This window comes from Fundulus heteroclitus, chromosome 10, assembly GCF_011125445.2.
Source record: "Fundulus heteroclitus isolate FHET01 chromosome 10, MU-UCD_Fhet_4.1, whole genome shotgun sequence".
In the NCBI taxonomy this organism is placed as follows: domain Eukaryota; kingdom Metazoa; phylum Chordata; class Actinopteri; order Cyprinodontiformes; family Fundulidae; genus Fundulus; species Fundulus heteroclitus.
The window spans coordinates 32,270,494-32,296,062 of NC_046370.1; the positions used below are offsets into that span (position 1 = coordinate 32,270,494).

General features: G+C 44.9%; 2 protein-coding genes across 8 annotated transcripts in view; both read left to right on the top strand.

Moving 5' to 3' along the window:
- Window positions 1-870: 870 nt before the first annotated feature.
- daglb (diacylglycerol lipase, beta) lies at window positions 871-13,394 on the top strand. Its single transcript, XM_036142530.1, has 15 exons — window positions 871-1,582; window positions 1,675-1,826; window positions 2,562-2,736; window positions 3,454-3,721; window positions 3,824-3,946; window positions 4,043-4,170; window positions 4,252-4,378; window positions 4,485-4,568; window positions 6,364-6,441; window positions 6,535-6,615; window positions 8,816-8,943; window positions 9,083-9,151; window positions 9,234-9,306; window positions 9,394-9,647; window positions 12,400-13,394. Exons 1-15 carry the CDS (start codon window positions 1,488-1,490, stop codon window positions 12,593-12,595), a joined length of 2,031 nt encoding a protein of 676 aa, XP_035998423.1. The 5' UTR covers window positions 871-1,487; the 3' UTR covers window positions 12,596-13,394.
- Window positions 13,395-14,645: 1,251 nt separating this feature from the next.
- The window catches only part of spag9b (sperm associated antigen 9b), a 58,460-nt gene continuing 47,536 nt past the window's right edge, over window positions 14,646-25,569 (top strand). For 3 of the 7 annotated variants that reach the window (XM_036142520.1, XM_036142522.1, XM_036142523.1), the window contains exon 1: window positions 14,647-15,399. In XM_036142520.1, the coding sequence (XP_035998413.1) occupies window positions 15,100-15,399 (300 nt within the window). In that variant the 5' untranslated portion in view covers window positions 14,647-15,099. Of the gene's footprint in view, window positions 15,400-25,569 lie in introns of all 7 variants that reach the window. The other 4 variants (XM_036142524.1, XM_021317266.2, XM_036142525.1 and 1 more) reach the window with 2 other exon arrangements.

Genomic DNA, 25,569 nt, shown 5'->3' on the forward strand with positions numbered 1-25,569 from the left:
ATGGCAGTAGCTATTGTGGTTATTTTGTTATTATCTTCATTACTTCTTTGGTTTAAGGCTCCATACGTGTCACTTTTAAGGATGATGCATCATGGGAGTTCGTTGTGTTCGTTGGTGAAATGGGTTTTTGACCTCTGTCGCCTTTATCCTTTGTATATATGTTTGGCACCCTTTTTTCTATCTACTCACTAAAACGATTTTTTAAATGCATTAACGTCTCCGTGGATTTTTTTTCGGACGAATCATCTGGACAACTTGTGTTTGGAAATGTTGAAGGCGCAGCGAGTCAGGCCGGCTTCACTTATTTTTGGAACCTATGGAGTTTATTGAAATGGTTCGGACATCAGGTCAGCTTCCTCTGCAGCTCTGTTGGGAATGTTCAAGACCCTGGAAGACCCTCCAAACGTGGTGGAAGGGCTATGTACGTCTTCCGGCCTTGCATGGTCTTGGAAGAGGGATCTTTGGCTTTCATGAGCTGATCTCAAATTAGTGGAAGACATTTTTTTACCTTTAATTAATGTTTGAATGTGCTAATTTATGTGACTATTTAACAAGTGCATGTCTTTGTTAAACCTCCATCAGTTAAATGGATCATGAAGGCTTATCACTTCTGTGGATCTGAGTAGATGCCCTGGCTCATGCTTTGAATCGAGTGTACCTGGCAGGCGCATCCAATTTGGTGCCTGTTCACAAATCCCACCCCAACTTTACCGATTGATTGACCTCATATTTTTTATTTGGTACCAAACGAATCTGTTTTTTTAGGGTTTTTTTTATAATCAGTCGGATATAGGACTCCGTCCCTCTGATCGGCACTCTGGTTGAAACGCTTTTCAAGCCACGCCTAACCGGCGCACAGAGCATCGCCGGGTGACAAATGGTGCGCACCCAGTAGATGGTCAAGGAAAACAACTGCAGATTCGCGCAATTTTTATTAATATACACATTAATTTTTTTGCGCCTTCACGGAGCTTTGAATTTTTTGGGTTGGTGGTTACATGCTGGTATATGAATAGCTAAGTTTTGATTGTGCTCGTTAGCAGCCTTCCTTTAGGAATATCTCCGATGTATTTTTAGCCAGGCAGCTAAGATTAGCAGCTAAACATTAGCGCAGCCGGTTTCGGACGGGTTGTTTTTAGCTACAAATTAAAGCTTTGTGCCGACGGGAGTCAAACCCCACGGCCAGCAACGCACGGGGGGTTATAGGCCGTGTTTCCCCGCCGGTGTCACGTCCTGAAGCCGGGTTAGTGGGCGTTTTCAGCCATTAGCTCCTAAGCTAGCGGCTCCATGTGAGGCAGGGGGGGTGCATTTCGCAACCGAGGAAATCTGATGTGACAGCAAGGGGCGAAGATCGGATCTCTGCCAGAGCAGGTGAAGTCATGCCTGACGCGCATCGCGTGTTGCTCAAGAGACTCCCGGCGCTGTTATAACAGCGGCCAGCGGGTTCCGACACAGCATCGGTGAGGGATTCCAGCCTGCCGGCAACAATGCCCGGCATGGTGGTGTTCGGGAGGCGCTGGGGGATCGCCAGCGATGATCTCGTCTTCCCCGGCTCCTTTGAGTTACTCCTCCGCGTCGTCTGGTACGTCCGATGCGCACGGTACGCACCATTTATACCGCATGCCGTTTTTTTTAACTGAGCTCTGATGTGGGGGGATGCTGTTCCCTCCCCAGGTGGATCGGCACCGTGGTGTTGTTCGCCCATCATAAGGGCCACTTTGGGTGCAGCGGGGGAGGAGTTCTGCACAGCTACCTGGTGGGGCTGCTGGCCGTGCTGGGGCTCATCATCCTGTCGCTGTGCGCCATTGTCTATGTCAGTGCCCAAGGTAAACAAAGGAGCGAGAGATGCACCGATCAGCTTTTGGCTTTTCCCCTACTAACACTGTTCAGATGCACTTTTGTCTTTTCCTGTGAACTTCGAAGGGGGAAAGATAATGTGGGAGATCACATTAGGCATAGGGTCACTCCAAATCATTATTTTTGCTGTCAAAATGGCTCAAACATAGAGATCTTGTGGAGGTACAGACAGCTAAAAACAATCAAACAACCAAACAAACAAACAAAAAAAAGCATCTAAAATGATTTGTTAAGAGAGAAGAAGAGAAACTGTCGTTGCAGTTGTACATTCCAGTGAAATTTGTCTTCTGCATTTAACCAACCCCTTAGGGAGAAAGGGAGGAGAGGTTATTATTTAGAAAGAAAGTTTAGTAAAACAAAAAAAGAAAGAAAGAAAAGACTGTTGCCTCTTTCAGTTAAACTTCCACATCTTCATCTCCATAATCTTGTCATTACGCTACTTAACAGTCAGTGGGTGTAGGCATCGATGATGCGGCTGTGGACGATGTCACAATACATACGGTACCATTGCGTTAACATGCGAGGCAGGAAGTAGCGGGGCACCTGTTGTCCTGCCCTGTGATGAAACGCCGGCAATTTTGCGCCGCTTTCGTAACATTTTTTAATGAAACATCCACCGGTTTCATTAGGGAAAAAAAGTGTCGCAAGCAATGTGTCATGACTGCCCCGTTCAGGATGCCTTTTTGTGAATGTGCCCCCCTCAGGCACCATCGTTAATCCGGGCAGGCGGCGCGCCATGCCTGCCCTCGTGTACCTGCGAGCTCTGCTCTACGTCCCAGAGCTGGTCTGGGCCTGCCTGGGAGCCGTCTGGGTGTCCTCCGACAGCCGGGGCTGTGACCCGGCCACCGTGGGCGCCGTCATCACCGCTGTTGTTACCAGGTGGGAGCCTTGACACCTTTTTTTTTTTTTTTTCTTCTTTTCTACTGATCAGAGAGCACGCATTGGCTAAGATGAGACTGTTACAGTGGTTCGTTGTTCTTGTGACAATGACAATAAAGTTTTCATTCATTCATTCATTCATTCATTCATGAGACTGTTACAGTGGGATACACTGCAAAAAGAGTCAAATGTCCTTCAAATGAGTGTATTTCAGGCTTTATTTGAGCGGTAAATAAGATGATCTGCTAATGGAACGAGATATTTTGCACTTAAAATAGCAACAACTCGTCTCCATCATCTTACTTCAAGTGAATATATCTAATTATCTTATTTTAGGAGTAAAAATACTAATTCCATTGGCAGATAATCTTGTTTAATTGCTCAAATCAGGGACAAAAACGCTCATTTGAAGAAAATTTGAATTATTTTTGGTTGCCTTTTTGCAGTGTACCTGCGAGTCAAACACTGAAAATGTGTGACACACACACACTTATTCATGCATCACTATTAAGAACCCCCACTATTGTAAGCTCGAGGTCGACTTTACTGTAAAGTTGTGGGTTCGATTCCAGCTACCTCCTGGTGCGATAACGGGCAAAGCGCCTAATTGTGACAAAAAAGCGCAACTTTTTTCACCACACTGCATATCTTAATGGCAGAGGCGTACTTTTAATCCGTTCCTTCCTTCGCTCTTTTTATTAAATTTTTTTTTTCCAGCTGGGTCATCCTGATGTTCACGGGGCTGGGTGTGGTTTTCGTCTTCGACCCGATGGGCAGCCCGCGCCCTCAGCCCGGCCCCGTGGAGCCGCTGGGCGTGCGGGACATGGAGAGCGGCGGGGGCACCCAGTTCCTGTCCACGGCTCGCTCTCTGGCCACCAGGGTGTGGGAGTGCAGGCTGCGGCTGCTGTGCTGCTGCCTGCCGCAGGACGAGAGCCACCGAGCGGCTTTCTCCAGCATCTCACAGCTCTTCAGCGACTTCTTCTCCGTAAGAGCCCTTATGGGGTGGGGGGGGTTAAACATCTGGCTGCATCCACCACGTACCCCATCTGGATGGCGGTGTAACACGTCCTTTGTGCTGACGCTGCAGGACACAGACCTGGTTCCCAGTGACGTAGCCGCCGGGTTGGCCCTGCTGCACCAGGAGCAGGATAAGATGGAGCGCAGCAGGGACCCGGAAGACGTCGTCAGCCACAGCCCTTCGTCTCCGATCGTAAGTAGCGGGGGTCACGGCGAAACCTTCGGAGTGCGCAGGGAACCCCCGGAGAGGCACTGCTTGTTGACGCCCGCCGTCTTTTGCCGTTTTCAGGAGCAAGATCTGCAGACGGAGCTGGAGAAGGCGGCCCACTGCATGCAGTTTGCTGCCGCGGCGTACGGCTGGCCTCTGTACGTCTACTCCAACCTCTTCACTGCGCCCTGCAAGCTCAGCGGAGACTGGTGAGGCGACCCCCGCCTGTAAGCATTGGCCTCACGCTCTGCCTCGGCAATGACCATTAAACTCTGAGGCGCGTGTTGCAGCTGCAGGTCGCGCGGCGCCGAGTACGACATCGTAGGGGGGGACCACCTCGGCTGCCACTTCTCCTCCATCCTGCAAACCACCGGCCTGCAGTACAGGGATTTCATTTACGTCAGCTTCCACAACCAGGTTAGCCTTCTGTCGTGTTTTTTTTTTCTTTTTTTTTTGCCGCGGCGCACGTTCTTACCCTGTCGCCTTGGATGTGATCGCCTTACATGAGCCTGGTGCGTTGCAGATCTACGAGATCCCGTTTTTTGTGGCGCTGGATCACAAGAGGGAAGCCGTTCTGGTTGCTGTCAGAGGAACGCTTTCACTAAAGGTAAGCTGGAACCTCCAGGTGATCGAGTTTTTAGTTGGTATCTGAAACATCAATGCTTTTTAGTGGGATTTTGTGTTGTGTTAGACCAGTGGTGTCAGACTCATTTCTATATGGGGCCACTTTTGTGTCATGAAGTCATTAAAAGGGCCGGTTGCACGTGCATAGACAATACTTTTCATTTCATAATTTCCTTCCAGTTCACATAGAAGTATAAAAAAAATACACAGTAACATAAAAGTAGCACCCTTAGGCCCAGTTTATACAGTTTATCTGCAAAAAAGTTGATTTTTGGGGTGAGTTACACTTTAAATTCATCATTCTGCATCACTTTTTCTCCTTTTGGACATTTCTGGGTTGTTTCAATGGATGTGTAATTATCTTATTTTAGGGGTCAAAATACTCATTCCATTGGCAGATAATCTTTTTTACCTGCTCAAATCAAGGACAAATACACTAACTTTAAGAACATTTTACTTATTTTTAGATCTGTTTTTGCCGTGTTTAATGTATTTTATAATTAATAGTCTAGAAAGTGTGGCCTGCTTTCATATGTAGACCCCTTTAGTTTGATGCCCCTAAATAAAGTCCTTTCTAAGTCACCTAATTATCTGTAACGGGACAAGTAATAGATTCGCTCTCCCCACAAATCTGGCTTTCCCGAAGGAGCGGCAAGAGGAAATCCATTGTTGGAGGTGGGGAAAAAAAAGCCATATGAAGTGCAGTAGTTAGTCACAATCCATGTAGGAGAAATAGCAAACAATCAGCAGCCGATTGTTCCGTTCAGACGAGACTTTTTGTTAGAGGTGGACTGATACGGATTCTGGGACCAGTCAGGTACGGACTTCCTGTCTTCCCCGATGTCTGACATGTTACTTTCAACTAAGACAGATTACGACATTTCATGTTAAAGAAGGAAAAACATGCTGCTGGTTCCTTGATGTAGAGTATTTAGTATACTTTGAATCAACGAAAATAAATTAAGAAATTACAAGATTCTGCAATATGAATTTATACGGTAAAACATTTAAAAAGTCTATGTATTTCTGTGGCAACAGGAGCCTTTACTCTGAGTTATCAGACAGGAAATGGGCGGAGAGAAAGGGTGGAACGTGTGCTGCAAAGGTCAGCACCCTCATGGAGGGACGCTTTGCTGCAGCAGGAGTAGGGAAGCTGGTCAGAGTTAATTGGTAGATGGATGGAGCTAAATCCAGGGCAGTGCTGGAAGAAAGCCTACTAGAGGCTGCAAAATAAAAAATAAATAAAAAAAAGGAGGGGTGGGGTACTTAATTTCCAGCTGGAGGAACACTCTATAAGCACCCAGCCTGAGCTGCACCAGAACAGTTTCTATCAAACCGTATTCATGTGACAGAATGGTCCAATCAGAGTCCAGACCTTCACGTCTGTGCCATGAGATGGAGGCGTCCTTTCATCGTCGCTTTTCAACGCTTATTGGAAATGGCCACCGCCTCCTTATTCATGGCACTTCCTGTCGTTTCACAATCACAATCACTTCCTTGTTTTGCCGAAACACCGGCTGCCGGGCTCCTGAAAGACTTGACTCTTAAATGTGGCCGTAGATGTCCTTCTCCCATGTCACGTTTAAATCACAAAGGGGAGAGATGGCAAAAACAAACGGGTGAGACTGGGCTGTATTGCTATGAAAAAGGTAAACGTGGCCATGCAGTCACGGAGATGTCCACAAGAAAAAAAAAGTTTGTTTTGTTTCAGTAAATGGCCCAAAAGTCCCATTCTGATGTGGAGCTGCTCAGTTTTTCCCTTCATGCCTGTCCTGCAGGATGTTCTGACCGACCTGTCGGCCGAATGCGAGAACCTGCAAGTGGAAGGTGTGTCTGGAGCTTGCTACGCTCACAAGGTGAGGCCTGCTGCAGCCGTCCCTATCGACCGGTTAGCCCGATCACAGCTGGTGTTTGCTAATTAAAAAATAAATAAAAAATGTGTCCTGCAGGGCATGTGCCAGGCGGCGGGCTACATCTACAAGAAGCTCATCAATGACGGGATCCTGAGCCAGGCCTTCTCCATCGCCCCGGTAAGGAGTGAAACCTGGGTCCAACGGATTTGATTTAAAGGATAAACATGTGACGAAGCACCACTGTTAAGTAGGGGACGACTGATGCATCGGTCGGCTGATGTTTTGGGCTCATATTTAAGTTTATTTTCCTGTATCGGCATCCGCACGTGCAAGGGCTGGGTATCATCTAGGATGAGCCGATGCAATGCGATTCTTGATGAAGCTTGATTCAGGGTTCCCACACCTTGGTGAACATCAAATTCAAGGACTTTCCAGGACCAATTTCCTCAAATTCAAGGACCACACGTGGCGGCATTTACCTACTGTGACCGCTGAGGTTATCATGTTTTAATACAATGCAAATTTAATAAAAGACTAAACGGCGTAGAAGTTGTTGGGTCAGAAGCAATGCAAGAAAGTGGACTTAATTTATAGCCTACATTGATATTGATCATATTGATAGCCTACATTTATATCCACAGTACATGGCTATACCATACTACATTACATATAAGATGTACATTAGCCTACCATTTCATGGAATTTTATGGAAAAAACTGCAGCATTGAGATGTTCAGAATTATATTAATTTGTTTCACTTACTTTGATTAAGCTAGTTTTTGACTTTGACTCTGAAAAGTCGCTAAATATAGCGACAAAGTCGCTGAGTTGGCAACACTGCGTGAATGTGACCTATTGGATGCACGTAGGCCTAAACCGTAGCCTACCAACTAACGAAGAAGAGCGAACGTACTTTTGCAAACTAAAAGTCTGCGGAATCAACATAATTTTAAAAGATCGTGTGATAGTAAAATAATGACACGAGTCGTCATCCGTGTGAACTTTCAACCCCACAAAAAAATTCAAGGACTTTCAAGGACAAGGTGATTTTTTTTTTTTTGGCTGTTTTCAAGAACTTTCAAGGGCCTTGAATTTATAATAATAATTTTTTCAGATTCACAAACTTTCAAGGATTTCAAGGACCCGTGGGAGCCCTGTTGATTTGATTTGACTCCAGTATCGATATTTATTACTTCCAAATTAATGCCCAAAATCATTCAATGAACAAAACCAGCCAAATATTATATTTATGTTCAATTTATTGACCACTGATATATTAACAGGGTAATAAAGTGCATTGGTTCAATGCATTTAACGTATCACAGAAACCAAAAAATGTGGCCAAACGTCTGATCTTAGGGACGAAGGCGCTTCTGAAATCCATTCCCCAAATTCGTAAACGGTAATGGCGTGCTGTAATACCGCCCCCTAGGGGTTGGGAAGCATATCCATACTAAAAAACCGGAATATCGACATTAAATCGTTTTTAAAAACATTGATATTAATCTTTGTATGTATTTTTACGCACAGCCCTAGTACGTACATCCGTTCACCGATCAATTATCTATAAACCCACAACTGATGCCCAGCTGGGGAGCTGCCACCGCTGTGCAGGTGTTCATGCGTATGAAAGCAATTACCGATCCCTACGCGTACAGCATCTAACTTTACATAAAATAATGTCCACACGCTGCAGCGGCGGTCAGTTTTATTTTTTTCTCCTCCTTCTCCGCCCTGAACTAAAGACTGTTTCTCGCTGCGACGCCTCATTAAGTGCGAGCAAAGCGCTGCCGTTAAGAGCCGCAATGCAGTTTGTTTTTTTTCAGTTGTGATGGTCAATATTAGCTGGTTTGAACGCAAGTTTTGAGACTTGCGTAACATCTGTTATCATTGTGTTGTCTTTATCATGCATATATAAGAAGAGAAAGCAACGTGGTCAAAAAAAATCGTCAGCACGTATTGGGTAATGGCTCAACTGATATCAGAATAATCTGTATCTGCGTTGGCCCTAAAAACCTGGATCGGTCAGTCTTTGTTAATTACATTGGAGGAGCTGATCTAAGGCTCCTAGGCATTTAGAAGAGAGGCCCGCAGCATCACAGGTCCTCCAGTGGGTATAAGCTGCCTTTCTACATTTTGAACCGTTGTTTTATTAAAAGGGAATTTGTTTCCCCACTTAATAAACGCACTCACATCAAAGGCTGGATATTTCCAGAGGTTCTTTGTGAGAGTTTATACTTTCGCAATAAAAGATGGATTTGCATTAAGAGGCGTTCTACATATTATTAAAGTTGTCAGCGTCCGCCGGTCTGGCTGGTGACTGTCAGAGTGGACAGCATGTGGTGAACAGTGTGTGTGTGTCTTGCTTTGATGGTAGGAGTATAAACTGGTCGTGACGGGTCACAGTCTGGGCGCCGGCACCGCCGCACTGCTGGCCATCCTGCTGCGCTCCTCCTATCCCACCCTGAGGTGCTACTCATTCTCTCCACCAGGGGGCCTCCTGAGGTAGAGCACGACTTCACAAGGCTCAGACCTGCTCTGTCGCCCTTCGGTTTCTTTAATCGTTGATGGCTTTAGCAAATAAGATGTCTATTGTTAATATAGATGTTTTTAACCTGCCCTTGTTTCATTCTTCTGTCTGCAGTAAAGCCTTAGCTGATTACTCCAAGGACTTTATAGTGTCTGTGGTGTTGGGGAAGGACCTGGTTCCCAGGTGAGGAAGCAGCTGTGCCATTGTCTGCTGTGCTGTCCTGCTGTACGCTACGTTGGAATCGGTAACCGTTCTTCTTTCACAGACTGAGCATCCCCAACATGGAGGATCTGAAGAGACGGATACTGAAAATAGTCACAAACTGCAACAAGCCCAAAGTGAGTGCGGGCCTTAACCGTGCAGTAGCATGTTTCCGCGGCCGACCGGGTCCGGCGGTGTCTCACGTCGCTGTCTGTGTGTTGCAGTACCGCATCCTGCTGCGGGGGTGCTGGTACGAGCTTTTCGGAGGCGACCCGGACGACTTCCCCACCGAGATGGAGAGCAGAAGGGAGGAGCAGCTCGGCCAGCCGCTGCTGGGGGAGGAGTCTCTGGTGATCCGCCACACGTCGTCCTACCAGAGCCTGGCGTCGGACGACTCGCCCGCCCACGCCGCTGCGCACCTGCCGCTCTTCCCGCCCGGGCGCATACTGCACATCACGGAGGACGGGCCGAGGCGGAGGTGAGTCCACGGGTGTTCGGGTTCTGTGTCGGACCACGGCAGAATGATTTGGAAGAGGAAACGGCTCACAAAACCTTACAAAAAGTGTCTGTACCCCTTCGACTTGAAGACGTCGTGGCACGGTGCAACCACAGGCTCCAGTTCACTTTACTGTTCGCTTTATGTGATTGACCAGCAGAAAGTAAAGTATTATTCTGCAGGGGAAGGAAAAAGACACGCGGTTTTAAAATGAAAGTCATTTGTAGAACCAGCTCTCCCTGTAGTTACAGCTGCCACCTTTACACATGTAGGGACAGAAGATTGTTAGATTGGTTGGCTATGTGTAAAGCTCTTAGGTCTCTTGAGTCAGGCAGCAGCCATCTTGGGTGCGGAATTGGGTACGGTCCTGTTGCAAAGACGGTCCTCCTGGTAAAGGCCCATTCATACCCTACGTTTGGCCTACACGTCCGTATTTCTGTCCGTACGTTATATCCGTTGACTCCTTCATACCTCCGTCCGTTGAGGTGCGCAATAGCCAATATTTCCTCTAGGTGGCAGTGCTGGGCGCCAATGATTCGTCACTGATCAAACATGGCGACGGTCCAGGACGTGATTTTGTTGTATTTGCTCCGTAAGTAAACTTTTTGTTTGTCCCTGTGCCCCGGACACGACACATCATATATGTGTGGATAGTTGTGGACAATCTCCGCAAGTCGTTCATCGAATCCCGCCATTGTTTAAAGCCCAGAATTATAACCTTCTTTGTGATTTTGTTGACATTTTGTACTACAAACTCAATAGCGCCCCCACCGTTTCCGGTAGTATTGCTCCGTATTGATCCGTTTCGTCCGTAATCGTAAGCTCCCAATTTTCGTGTCAAAATACGGACGAAATCGACGGTTAGAACGTATGAAACACTCCACACGTATCCGTCTTTTACGTGAGGTATGAATGGGCCTTTATTCTGACTTTAGGGGGTCGTTCCGGTGGAAAGTTCCGACTCGGAGGTCGGAAATTGGGACTTCCGAGTACAAATGGAGCGCAGGAAAGGAGTACACACCACACTTTTCAGATGTTTATTGGTGAAGAACGTTGAAGCCTAGGCGTCCGTTTCTTTCCACTATGTTATTAAGAACCAGGCGGTGTCGGTCTGTCGTATGAAATCATGGTCAGACGCACCCAGGTTTGTGGTTTTATTGACACAAATTTAAAATTAGCTCAAAGTGTAATCAGCACTTTGTTTTTTTTGGGTAAATGTTAAGTGTTATTTTGACACATGACATGACCCAGTACCTGGCTGAACACTGGAGTCATGGCACCACATACTAAGACGGGTTTTGAGCTAGAGTGTGACGTCTCCTCCTGGCACCCTCAGACGGGGCAGCCGGCGCATCGGCAGCAGCTGACCACCTCCCAGGTGACGTCACTTCCTGTCTCGGCTGACGCCTCCGTTCCGTCTTTTGTCGTGGTGAAATCTGCTCCGCCTAATTAGATTAGCGCCGCCTGAACTTAAGGTAGTCACGGAGCGGCTGCGGTAGCGGTGCGACCGGAGACTTGTAGGCGCCGTTTTACCGAACGTGGCTCGTCTCTCTCACGTATCAAAACGTTGGCGTCGCAGCCCCCGCTCCGGGTTGTGAATGTACGTCACGCTGGAACGGCGCGATCAGCTGACCCCGTGTCAGTGCAGTCGTACATGATGTCAAGGGGAAGCTTGATATGCTTCTCCTCCTGGGTTAGCAACGGTCGCCCCCATAGAAGAGCGGGCAGCCACCAGAAGGATCTCTTTTCCTGAACATTAGAGGTTTAGTGTCAGAGAAGAAGGCTTCAGGAGAGAGAGCTGTGAGACCAGAAGAGTCAGCAAAGAAAAATATCAACAACAGATGCAGCAGAAAACTGGCGCGGAGTTCTTTTCTCCGCTGAATAATCCTCCGATTGTTTGGCACTTGTGTGAAATCACATGTCCTGAGAATGAGAGGAGAGGGCCGCCTCGGGGTCCGTTGGCGGTCCAACGGTGGTCCGCTGGGGATCAAAACATCCTCCTAGGGCAAGCTTTCCAACAGTCCAGAGCAAACGGGATGGTGATCTGTGTCTCAGAGCGTGATGCGGCACCTGGTCACAAGGCAAAGGTGGTAACAGTGGCTTAAGGAGCAGAACGTGGAGATTTCCCTCCATGTTCTGATACAGTGGTGGGAAAAAAGTGTTTTATTCTGTTTTTACACGTTTGTCACTCTTAGCTGTTTCAGAACATCAGAACAAATTAAATATTAGTCAAAGACAACATTTTTTTCCACTGAAGGTTTGTGTTAAAGGGAAACAAATCCAGACCTATATGGCCCTGTGTGATTAACGGTGCCCTGTTAAAACACAACTGCGGTTTATCACACCCGAGTTCACCTTCTCTAGCCTTTTAATTTAGTTTTTAGCTGCTATTTGTCTAAAACTTTGGTCTCCTCTCATCCCTTTGCTACAACAAATCCTTTTTTTTTTTTTAGAGAAAAGTCTGAGGATTATAGAATCACACGGCTGCTCGGCTGTAAATTGAATGCCCCACTTTGTCCTAGCGTTTCCCTATCAAGCCCCCCGGTTTTTTGTTTTGTTTTTGTTTTTCTATCTCCAGAGAAGCTTCCAGCCTCGGAGGATTAGCCATGCTGACAGTCATATGAACGCTTCTTGTTCCTGCGTCACGGCTGAAACAAACAAAAAAAAAAAAAACCCCGCCTGCCCGGTCCACGCACACCAACTCGCTCTTTTCTCTCGTCTCGGTTCTCCGCAGGTCCTGCTTCTCCCAGGTGCGGTACCGCGCCGACTGGTCCAGCGAGATGGCGTTCCGCAGCATCCTGATCAGCCCCAGGATGCTGGTGGACCACATGCCCGACGCCGTGCTGCGAGCCCTCAACAGCCTGTGCAGCGACGGCCCCTTCTCCCTCTGCCCGTCGTCGTCCAGCGACAACCCGCACGCGTCTATGTGAGGTCCAAGCCGGCTCCCCCCACCCCCACGTGTTTACATCCGATCCAGGAACGTTCCCAACCTCTTCCCGACCTGCGATCCCAAATATTTCATTGGTCAAAAGTTTGTCAAGCTTCTCAGTCAGAACAATCAGTCATGACGGCGAGGGGGAGACTTTGACTCCGTCGAGCTTTGACTCATGTGTGAACCGTAAATCCCCCCCCGCAGGAGCACAGAGTCGTTTCTTCGATTGCACTTTTATTTAATTTAACACGCCACCTTTGCTTTGTTTTAAGTTACTCCGTGAGCAACTTTACGCCATGCTATTTGAATGTTGTGTATACGATGTGACAGCGGTGCGGTCCACCTGTGACGTCAGTGTTTTTTAGTCTTGTGTGGTTTGAAGAGGGCGAGCAACGTTAGATCTTTTCCGAATGGATGGAGGAAAATAAAAAAATATTGTTGTGTGCTACCTGTAAGTTAGCAAGTCTTGTGTTGTTTTTGTTATGTTTTTGGAACTTCAGGGTGAACAGTGCCTATGCGTAATGGAGAAAAATGAAACGGGGAGCATTTCTTTACAGAAATACACTAAGTGAAGTTCAGAGCTGCAGTTTGATTGAACTCAAACATGATTGGAGTTAAGAAAAAAAAAAGCCTAAAGGTTGTGCGTTTTTGTTGGAATTTGTCTGCCTGCTATGAATGTTGCCATATTTTTTATTTTTTTTTTAAGAGAGGCTTTTGTCTGATAAACTTTCATACCCTCTTACGAATGCGTTTGAGACCTGAATGCAAATAAAGGCGATTGTGACGTACACTTCTAACCTTTGCTTGTTTTCAGCCTCCAACAGTGACAAAGCGATATCAGGGTGAGCTTGAGCCACAGCCAGAAACCAAATTAGATCGCACTTTAAGCCAATAAATCATGGAATTATGGGTTTATTAACCATATGTGAAAATGTCCGCATGCATTTATACCCCGTATAAACAGTTTTGCTGCTTCACAAACAGACCTGCCTTTCATAAAGCTTTTATAGGATAAACCAAGACAAGATAGAGCCCGACTATGAAGTGGGCAGAAAATGATACGTGGCTGTCATGGTCTCTGCAACTGCGTTCACCCTGTCTTTACCGTGGTACCGTGAGAAAGGAAATGCCATCATTAGAGCAAACGGAGTCCCACCCGTGATTGATTTCATCTCTATAAACTCAACATTTCGTCTCAAACGGGCCAGAGAGAAAGTAAACTCAAAGGTGGGACAAAGAAAAGCGTTAATCAGAGAGGGTTCCTGATAACTGGAGGAGCAGCAGAGATCCACTACTCAGGTGGGAGAATCTGTTGACGGGTCAAATATGATGCAAACAATATGCAAAATCAAACTTTTTACATGCAAAATGCCAGAGAGAATACACCACCCCCATGATGAAACACGTTGGAGGGAGCATCTGGTGTGGAGATGTTTTTTGTTTTTTTTCCAGCAGGGGAGGCTGCATAGTAATGAGACTGTGGGTGAATACCAATGCATGCCATACGTTTACAGATTTTCTATTGTTTACAAAAATAAATCTAGATGTTTCCCCTTTCTTCCACATCAGTTTCACGTCAGATTGCTGTTTGGGGTTATAAAACGCAGCACAACGCGAAAATAGCGCGTTGACTGTATTTAGCGTTGCTGAGATTAAGTTGCGAAGTTTTTTTTTTTCTTTTCTGGTATGAACGTCTATTTCAGCACGTGACATCATCCCGGAGCTCAGTCGGCAACATATGTTCAAGGGATGCTGGAAATTTCGAATTTCCGATCGCTAAATCTGTACAAAAGGCAGTGGTCGAAAGCTATGGAGTTAAAAATGCACCCCCTCGTTTACTGTCCTTTTGGATGTCATAACAAACTACGTATACTGCAAATTTAATTTTTTAATTGTCACAGGTTATGTTGAAAATAACAAATTTAAAGCTGTAAATAAATTGAACTTTTTCGTACCGCTGCTTTGATTTCTTTGACGCCCCTTCCCCGCCTTGCAGTCGTCACTTCGCCCTCCACCAGACTATATAAGAATCGGATTCTAGTATTATGAGTAAAAGTTGGGTTACTCCGTAGCGTGTTAGTTTAGTATTTACGTGCTACGCGTTGTTGACAGTCCGGCTCGGCGGGCTCCCGCGTTTCCCGACGGCACGTGAACGCAGCAGCAGGAGCTCATCTGTTGGACAGGGAAACTAATCAGGAGCCAAGTAAAGACTTTTCAACACTGCGAGCTAATAGGCTAGCCAGGCTCCCAAGTCCGCCGTCACCACAAAACCCCCAGTGGAGACTTAGTTTCCGGCGGACACGGCCTCTCTCACAGACCAGAGACAACTTTGGAGCCATGTTATAGGGAAGGGGGGAAACAACACTCGTATCGTTGCGCTTAAAAAGTATAAAAGCGAGCTGCCTCCGGGTCAGCGAGCTGGCTGCTAGCTGCCCGACGTTAGCTGTGGGGGGAAAAAGAAGTGAAGTGGAGGCTTGAAAACAAACAAACAAACAGACAAACATGGAGCTGGACGACGTGGTCCTCTACCAGGACGACTCGGGGGACTCGGACGTGATGTCCGAGCGGGTGGCGGGTCTGGCCAGCTCCATTTACCGGGAGTTCGAGCGGCTCATCGAGCGCTACGACGAGGACGTGGTGAAGGAGCTGATGCCGCTGGTGGTGGGGCTGCTGGAGAACCTGGACTCGGTGTTCGCCGCCAACAAGGAGCACGTCGTGGAGCTGGAGCTGCTGAAGGAGGACAACGAGCAGCTCGTCACGCAGTACGAGCGGGAGAAGGCGCTGAGGAAACACGCCGAGGAGGTGGGTTCGCCTCCCCGCCGCCGCGAGCCATCCAGCGGCGATTAGGACCGGATCAGCGCCTCGACTCCGGCGGGTCTCCGCGCACGATCTCACCGCGGTCGTTTAAAAGTTTGCACCCACGAAGCGATGCTCCACGCCCGGCAGCCCACGAGGGTTAGGGGTCTGGCTCTGACCGGAGAGCCCCGGTGAACGCCATCCCCGCCCCAGCAGGGTGGATGCGGCGACAGGTGGAGGGTTCACCCCGGTGGGCTGCTGGGATCGGAGGTGGTCGTTCCCTTCCCTAGAAAGTCACTTAGAAATTTAAATCCAAACGTAAACCGATGCAAATCGGACAGGAAGCGCTTTACTGTGCTGCTGATTCACACTGAGCTCATAATAAACACCTCTTCATGGGTTTGTTTGGATCTGGGCTCAGTGAACCATGCGATTCAGTTCAATTACATTTTATTTATATAGCGCCAATTCATGACACGTGTCATCTCAAGGCGCTTTACAAAGTCAAATTCAATCAGATCAGACACATCGGTCAAAAAGTTTCCTAAAGCCAGCAGATTGCACCGAGTCTTTACAAGCAGCGTTCACTCCTCCTGAAAGAGCGTAGAGTTTTCTTTGGAGTTGTTTGAATGAGGAGTTCAAAAGAACTGTAGTTATTAATTGGCCTGGGACTAATTAATAAATCAGACTGAAATATGGTTGCTACTCCTCCTCCTCTTCCCGTAGTTCTGGGAATGTGGAAGTTTAAATAATTAGAGGGAGTTGACTCATTTATACGAACTCAATTTAAATCAGTCTAATTTTCAGAAATCAATTCATTAACTAACAGATATATTTAATAAACCACATTTATTGTTTTGTTTGTTTAAGTTGTCGTATTGATTTTTTTTTTTTTTTTTTTTTTTTTTTTTAGATTTTTCTGATTTATTCAGTTAGATCCGTTTTTAATCTGTTCAGTTTTGTCTGTGGGAGAGACACCGTCTCAATAGGGCATTGGGTAACAGTACAGAAGCTGCAGAGAGGTGTGTTAAACTACGGCTATGCTTCCTGGTCTGGACCCTGGGTTGTCAGCATTTAGGAGGACTAATAAATCCGGCCAGATTCCTAGAAAGAAGAGCTGCACCATCCAAAATTTCTTATGGTTTCTTTATATATATATATATTAGATTATTTTAGAATGATGAAATAATAAAATAAACCTTTACTAATAGAGAGTAAATGCTTTTCCTGCCACTGGGCTGCATGGCTTTTCCCTTCTCTTTCCACTCTCTCAAAGTGCCACAAAAAAAGAAAAAACTTTGTTAAAGAAACAACAACATATCAAATCATACATCTGCAGCCACTGTGACAGTGGAGTCCAGATCGCGATTTAAGAGCGTTTATCTGAGACCAAATCAGCATTAGGGCTGGACGATATAGAAAAAAAGCCTATAGATAAAATGGAAATCATATTCATATCGATGATTATCAACAGATTCAAAACCTATACTTTAAGTGCAGACCATTTAATGCTGTTGCTTAGCGACCTATGTTTAGATACAGAACACACAAACGCTGAATTCAAACTCATGCCTTTATTCAGCAAACTTTTTACCAAAACTGCAAGTTTTTAAAAAGGAAAAAAGAACATGTGCTCTCTGAACCCTTTGAAGGGGGCGGGGCTTGGTGACGGTAGGTTCCAGGGTCTGCGTTTGTGATTGGCTGGGAGGATGTGATGACCTACATGAAAGGCTAGAATGTAAAAAGGAAGGAAAACTGTTTTTCTATTGAACTTTTTATTGACCTCGGTTGTAATTTTCTCTCACTGATTCTTTCCCCTCCGTGAAGAGCAGAACTCTGAGGTCTGTCTTCGCTCTGATCATCTTTCGTCTTTTTTGAGCCACACAAAAATCGCTGTCAAGAGTTTGTGAGAACAGACAACGAGCAGTTTACTTCCACATCGGAGGGCTTTCGATCATGACCAGCACGTTAAAAGCAGTGGCGCTGCATCTCAGTCAGATTTACGCCCGGCCTTTGACTAGGCCAGTCCAACACCCTCGTTGTTTAGTGTGGCGTTCTGACATGGAGCTGCTGGTGCGCTCTGGGTCAAGGCGTATGTATGCATCTGCGTACACTGCCCAGGTGTGCTTGAGCTTAAGGTCACAAACTCCTCGCTGGGCTTTCTCCTTCAGGATTTTAGGATTCCAAAGAGCAGAACTCCCTGATTCAGCAATTTAAGATAAGATAAGCTTTATTGATCTCACATTGGAGAAATTCACTTGTCACACATCGGCTTAGTGATCAAAAGAAGGTGCCAAAAGGAGGAAAAGGTGCATAGGGTATAAGGTATAGACAATGGGTCCACACATATATACAGTGTATCAAAGAAAATATAAAATAAAAACAGCATGAGGCACTGCCTTCCTAAAAATCGTTTTTGCCTTCCTAATGTTGTCAGAGAGGTCCTCCTTTGAGTTTTATTTTATTTATTTTTGATTGGGCACGTCTGGCAGCCATCAGGCCCCAATCTAAGCGCTGAAAGTAAAGTCAGCTTTGCAAAATTATTTTTTTAATATATGTAATTCCTCCTTTAATAGGAGCAAAGAGGGCTTTTTTTCCTCATCTGTGGTTTCCGTAGCCTTTCCTCAATCAATGAAACGCACATTTAAAAACAGCTTCTTCGGTACACTCAGGTTATTGTCTGATACTAAAAATGGATTGATTGTCCGAAAGACATAAGAGTGACAAAGCACAGCGCTGTCCAGTCGATGATTCACAAATGAAGGCAGCTGACGGCCAGAATACCATGCTAATTATTTTTATTAAATTTTGCTGACCTGGGATCAGAATTCAGCATGTGCCCTTGGCTAACAATCATCCGTGACCCAGAGGGCTGAAACCAGCTGCGTCTCCCGGGCCCTCCTCTGGGCCCAGCTGTAGCCGTTTGGTAGACAGGAGGCGTTTCACACTTCCGCCTCAGCCACGCCGCGCTGCTCCAGCGGGCCTCCTCTGGCGGATGACTGATATTTAGAATAAAGGTGATTGTCCTTCTAATTTATTGGCTGGCTAACTTGGAGGTAAAGGACAGCGGTGCATGTTCTGCCAGCATGTACCGCTGTCCTTCGGTGTTGACGTTTCTAAATGAGCAAAAGCTTCATGGGTCAGGCCGCTGAAGTTTCCGTCACTGTGTATTCTGGTCTTATGATGATGTAAGTGATAAAATATATTCAGCTCAGCGCAGCTGGTTTGGCTGGAAATCTGGCAACACCCACCACAGTAGCAGCCCACATGGCTCCGCCCGAGTCCTGCACTGGTATCAGTGGCTCTGTGAGAACGTCATGCAACCATAGACTTTTTTTTTTTATAAGCACTCCACTCTTAACATGAATGCTTCATTAGACATGGGGTAAACTTGATTAATAACTGTGGACCATTTTAAGAAATGTTTTATATATTTAGTGGGGATTGAAGCGTGCTGAAAGATCTAAGTCCAGCAGCTCTGCATGCCCATACAGGATTTATGCTCAGAGCTAAAATGCAGAATTAAACCTTTGAAAAGCGGCACTAACAGGGTAGCTGTCACTTCAGTTCGCTATTTGTGGAACGTCTCTGAGAACGGTGGACCAACGTGACATTTTTACGCAGCGGTAAGGGTCAAAGCTCACGGTACAATGACATGAAGCAGTCACCCGAAACCCGAAAATTGCAAACCTGAAATTTGCAATATAATCACAATTTAAAAAAAAAACAACACAATTTCTTAATCGCAGAGGTCTGCAATTTTGGCTATGAAACAATTAGTGAATCAGACGCGTCATTTAGGTGTTAGTAAAATGTTTAAAGTGGGTTTGCTTCTACATGGAAGGGAAGAGAGCTGCAGCAGTGAGATAATCTAATTGTATTACTTGTTTTAGAGTTTATATAATCATACTGTTTTACCAGAAACTTTCAGGAATCTCACCATAGCATTAAGTTCTGGTCAATAAGTTTAATAAATAGACTGATTGGTTGCACTTTGCACTTTGTTCAACAAGGATTGACGTCTAAATCAATTAAAAGCTGTTCTCTTGAATAATATTCTGATTAATAAAACCATTAAAAGTTCTTGTTTTAAATAGTCCTTGTTTACAAACATCTTTATCTAGAGGCCATTTCTGTTGCTTGTGGTTAATGCAGAGAAACGTCAAAATCAAATTGCAACTCTGGTTGAAATATATCGTTGGCAGAACGCAATCATTTCTGCTCCGAGTTGAGACGCAGCGGCTCTTTTAGCACCTGATCTGCACAGCGATGAAACCGATTTATTTGTTGTTTGTATATGTTTAAAAAGACATGATAAATTAAATTGAAAAAAAAAAAATTATCGCATTAAATCGCAATATTAAGATAATAAAAAAAAAAATCGCAATTAGATTGTTTTCCAAAATCGTTCAGCCCTGAGTTGTGTACCAGGACACGGCTCCCTTTTCTTTGAAATGCACCAATGTCATATTGCATAGAGATACCAGCATATACGTTGAGGAGAACAAAAGAATAAACACCTTCTAAATCTAGTTTTTTTTTTTTTTTTTTGTTTAACGTGTTGTCCCACGGCATGTCGTAGCCATTTAAGTGTTTTGCCGGTTGCAGAGTAAATCTGCCTGGCCATCTGCTCGGCTAGAGTCCTGCAGGTGGCTGCTTTACAGACAGCTCGCCTCAATGAGAGGGATGGGTCCCCCTGCTACTTCATTCGCCATACCATGAGTGTTTTTTTTATTTTTTATTTTTTTTATTGTACAGCTGGAAATATTTACAAAAAAAAAATTCTGTAAGCGAGGCAATAGGGTGGTAGCCTTGTTACAGGCAGCTAGTGAGCAGTGTGCAGCCGAGGGGGAGCGATGGGTCGCTGGGATGTCATCACAACTTTAACACATAGGAATACTATCTAGATTGTTGTTTTTCGTGGTTTTATAGCTGCAGCTTTTTAAAACCTTGGCTTACCTCGGTAGCAGTAATCAGTCGGTGTCCAGACTGGATCAAATCGTCGCTGTTGACGTTCTGTTTTTTATCTTATATCACTTAGTGAACAAATGCGACTGTTTCCTTGCTTAGAGGCTGGAGACTTTATTAGCTGGCTATGAAATGAACCAGAAGCTGCTGTTTGCTCTCATTATGCCCGTTTCATTGATGGTGTTTTCATCTTGGGATAAATGGGCAAATCCACCATGAAATTGGTCATAATTGACAAAGTTATGATAATATTAGCTGCGGAGACGCTTTGTGGCCGCACCGATACGCGGCCTCAGACTCCTGCTTTATTTACTGCGAGCAGGAGAAGGTGTTGCATGGTTATCACCGTAAAAGTGTTGTTAAAATGAGGAACCAGCTGTCAGCGCGTCGGCCGTGCCTCAGTAGGTTCAGTTGGCTTTCCACTACATCCCATTACTAATTGACTGATACTCATCTGCTCCGCCATGTTGTCCACACAATGACTTTGTAACGAGGATACAGGGTGATGTAGAGATGCCGGGGAGATCGGGTTGCAAGGCATCTGCAGCAGCAAACAATACTCCTACAGAGAGCAACTCAGGTCGGGGGTGTCCCCCCATCAAGGTCTCTTTTTGTCCCCTTAACCGAAGAGCCTGTCGAGATGAAACATTTGTAGGAGCCCATCAGTCCTCAGCACAGCTGCTCCCTTTTCTGTCAGTTTTTGGTCAGGAACCTGCTCTAAAGTTTTAACAAGGTTTTACCTATAAGACACACAGCTTAGTCATTCGTTTCTAAACATATAGTGGACTTGATGCATACAGCGGCAGTCTTGATTTGATCTTGCTGCTTCATGAAGTTAGCTGGAGTGCTAGGCTATCACTAGCATGTTAGCTCTGTTTTGATGTGACACTAACTGTGATGACGTTTCAGTTAAAACTCACTGAAAACGGCGTTCTCCTGCTTCAACAGTTTTAGTTTTTTTTTTCATCAACCAGAATCTTAGTTGAGAGAACAGCTTGTTAAGTTGGACATCAATTTATACTTATTGCTTTGGTGAGATTCCCGAAAGTGTCTGGTAAAAAAGTCTTGACGATGTAAACTCTAAAACAAGTAATAAAATGACATCATGTCACTGCTGCTACCCTCAAACACATAAAGGATGTCTATTATTCTCTAATTGTTACGTAGCCAAAAATTGCAGACCTCTGCGATCTGGAAATTGTGTTTTTTTTTTTTTGTTTTTTTTTGTTGTTGTTTTGTTTTGTTTTTTTTAATAGGGATTATATTGCGAATGCGATACATTTTCCAGCCTTAGTCTGAACTCCTCATTAGTGTTGCCTCCTCTTTTACCCCCGTTCTGAAGTCAGCCTGAGAACAACTCGTTTTGGTGCCGTCTCTTTAAACGCAAAGGAGGCACTTCACACCCCGCCCCCCTCCAGGTCGCAGAGTGTTCCCCTCCACAGCGTTCGGCCATTTTTGTAGTTTGCTGGGGGACGGCGTAATGAACTGTGTGGATTAATGCACTCAATGACTGAATATTTTCACTTTATTCGCTTGTAGCTTCCAACACCCGTCAGCTTGGACTACAAAATCACAGCAAAAAATAAAAATGGCAGATTTAAAAAAACTGGTAAGATGGAAGTCCATGACCTTGTTCAGCAGCTCCACAGCAAATGCAGTTGAGTAATTATGAAAAAAAAAAACATAAAAAAGAAGAGAAAATGAATGGCTTAAAGAATATGACTCAAGATATCTGCGCAGCACTTGGAGAGAAAAAACAGTGGATTTTGCATGATATATATGGTGCCACTTAAAACATGTGCTGATTGAGAATCCATGTTAAGACATACACAATTCAGAATGAACTGAAAATAAAGTCTCCTCTGTATTTAGCTAAGTGTAAAGACCAAGTGGTAAAAGGCTTGTAGGCTGCAGGAAAAAAAAAAAACAATTGCAGAACTGGTCTGATGGTTTAGTCAGAGGCACAGAATGTGACTCCATGTCAAATCTTGATGACTCCAACACTGCATCATGATTATTTCAACTTTTAAATAGACATATTTACCTAATAGTGAGTAGTTTGGCTTTGACTAGGTTCATGTCATAATCTTATGATCTGATTAAAAAAATCCACAATTTCGCAGTATTGCAGCACTAAAAGAAAAGATTAAAATGAATGTTTTGAAATTGGACAACATCTAACTGCATTTATTTGACGCTGTAAGAATATTTTAATAATTATTACTGCTGTAATAATTATTTTGTTTAAAAACATGAGGAGTGCGTTAACAGTCGGCTGTTATTTGCATTTGAAACAATTTGTAAAAAAAAAAAAAAAAGAAAAAAAAAGTATTTTTAAGTTTTAATAGAATCTGATTCCTACAACCAGCTGACTGACCCGAGCAGCAGGTGGGGCGGGGGAAGCACGCCTCTTCTCTCCATTCAGCTGGGAAAACCCTGAAGCATCACGTCAAGAAGAATCCACACAGCAAGAAAGTTGGAACGATTAAAAACCACAAACTTTTCCAGCTGTGACATATCTTGGTACTAGAAACAGGCCCGTCTCTGCTTTGGCAGGATTAACTCAATGGTTTACACTTATTGCCATGGTTACTCATAACTGATTAAAGGAAGCAACAGAAAAGGGGACATCATCCAACATTTTTGGATTGTTTTTACTATTAAGTCTTTCGAGAAAATCAAAACCTGATTAAAAACACAACATGACCAATACGTCCTGCGAGAAAGAAAGACCAGCGAACAGAGTGATGCAGCGCTGCCCCTCTCCCACCCGTTGCTGCTCTCTGCCGCTCAGGTGGCCGATAGAAAGCTGCTACACGTTTACCTTCGGCTTCGTCCATGACACCTTCAGCTTTCTGGAAATGTTTCCAGCCACAAGAACCACAGACAGACGTGCTGTCGAAACTGAAGGAGTGGCATTTTTAAAGCCAGATGTGGCAAGCTAGGAGTGGCGTGTCTGCTGAGCAGCTCCTGCATCAATTCACTTCCAGCTCGCCACAGCTGAACGCATGTATAAAGAGGTACCACTAGTGTTTCTTTTATTGCACACAATCATCTTTTGATCATAGATTTTTTTTTTCTGTTGTCATTTTTAAGTACAAGTATGCAGAAAGCTGTAAATCTAAGGTGCTAGTTCCAGGAAAGCCTTCAGTGGTAATCTAATCTAGACGTGCAGATAGACACGAGCACCCGGGCATCTGTGCTCCTCATTGACCTGTGTTGAAACTCGCAAACCATTAAGAGCAAACCTTTTTTAATTAATCTACGGGTATGTGGGGCGAGAGCTTTATGCGTGTCAAAGGGCAGGTTTGTAATGACAGTTGGCGCGTTGAATCCCGAAGGCATCGGGCGGCGCGGTAACGTCTTCGTCATTGATTTCACGCTGTAACATGCCGGTACAGCGTTTAGACAGCTTTAAACATGTGGGGGTTTCCCATCATGGTGCCAATGCTTTTTTTTCTCTCCGGTTGCTGTGTCAGACCCATCGTCTCTAATGAACGTAGTTTTTCTGTTAGCTGCCATGTTGATTTGAGGTTCTTGAGATGAAACGAGCGAACACGTTTGATCTTTGCCACGATCTCGGTTTATAACTCTTCATACTTGTGTCATTTTGAATTCAGAATGGAAACCACCCATGCTGTTTTCTGCCCGTTTTGCACCTCCCGACTTTTTAAAAGCAGATTTTGCACTCTTGAATTATTAAAAGATCAAAAGAAAGAACCAGATTTGCCAGAAGACGTTCAGCTTTCGTGTTATCACTCTCTCTAGGTAGCCGCCTAAAGAAAGAGCCGACCTGCATCAGTATAAAACAGCTTTTGTGCTTTTAACTTGGCTCTAGTCCTAAACGCCTGACTGACATTCAGGTTGTCCATGTTTCCTTCAACTTCCACACTGAAGAGTGTGACTGTCTTGCACAACCAGCGGTGTGTTCGCTGGCTGGAAAAAGATGGGTTTTTTTAGTTTCTAACTGGCCAGTCACTTGTCAAGGCTGGTTGACTGAAAGTTGTCCAATTAAAGCCACCAGTCAGTTTCTCAGCTCATCCCCAGCTTTAAGTCATCATATAAACAGTCTGTCTGACGCAGCATCTCATGGGTTCAGACATAAAATCAGATATTCTTCTGGCTTCGCCTCCGGCTGCATTTCTCGTTCTCATTTAACAGGATAAAATGTTAGAATTTGGAAGTTGCCAGAGATCAGATCTGCAGAACTAGTTGTTCTTTCACATACTGAACTGAGCGTAGACAAGTTGGCACCACAATGACTCACCATCGCACCTTAAAGGAGGGCGGGGCAGCTGGTCATCATGCCAACTTTAGTCGCTCTGCCACATATAGAGACAACTTTTATGAGCTCAATATTTCTAATTTAACTCTAATTGGATTGAAAATACTTACGCTGCTTCATGTTTTCAATGAACTCCTTCCATAAATAGTTAGTTTAGCCTCTGACACTATTATGACTATTTCATGGAAGGAGTTCCCATTTCATTGTACTTCCTCATCAACTTCACTTTCAGCTCTGTCGACAGGACTGGGACGTTCACAGAGCTTCTGCTTTATTGAACTGCCAGCATATTCTAATCAAGTATTGCAACCTATTTTGCACTTTGAAAAACGAGCAACATGCGGTGCTGATGCATGTAAACGCTCGGCTGCAAAAGCAAACGGTCTGAGGACATCTTGGTGACGCCGATTTGCCACAGATCAATTTAAACTGAGCCGTTTTCGTCTCCCCAGGTTGGGACACAGCGTTGCGCTGCAGAAAAAGGGTGAAGAGGCAGAAATGGTCAGTGCCCACCACATCCATCCTTCTTTTGTTCAGTATTAAAGGAATTCAGGGCTAACGTGGCCAGTAATAAACAAGTGGCATTTCTTTTTTTACCATTACCAAACGGTGGAGCCGGACTGAAGTGAATCCTTAATCACACAGTAAAATAATTAATTGGACAACTGAATCCAAGGTAAACGCTCCCATCAAGGATATTCACGTTTACTCTCATCTGATCTACTGCGTCGCTATGCAGGAAAGCCCCACTTCTTGATTTCTTTTCCTAAAGGGATGCTGAAATTCTCGTAACTTATTGGCTGTCCTCTAGTTAAGACAATGAAAATGTTCTACTGACATTGGTTATATTTTTCTGATCTTTATAAGAAACAACCCTATGGCCTAAAGGTTTCTGCAGAATCAAAAATTACACAACTATCTCT

Coding starts and splice junctions, on each gene's coding strand:
- daglb (XM_036142530.1), top strand. CDS start 1,488: ATGCCCGGCATGGTGGTGTTCGGGAGGCGCTGGGGGATCGCCAGCGAT. Junction 9,152..9,233: donor GGGAAGGACCTGGTTCCCAG/GTGAGGAAGCAG, acceptor CTTCTTTCACAG/ACTGAGCATCCCCAACATGG. Junction 9,307..9,393: donor CAAACTGCAACAAGCCCAAA/GTGAGTGCGGGC, acceptor TGTGTGTTGCAG/TACCGCATCCTGCTGCGGGG.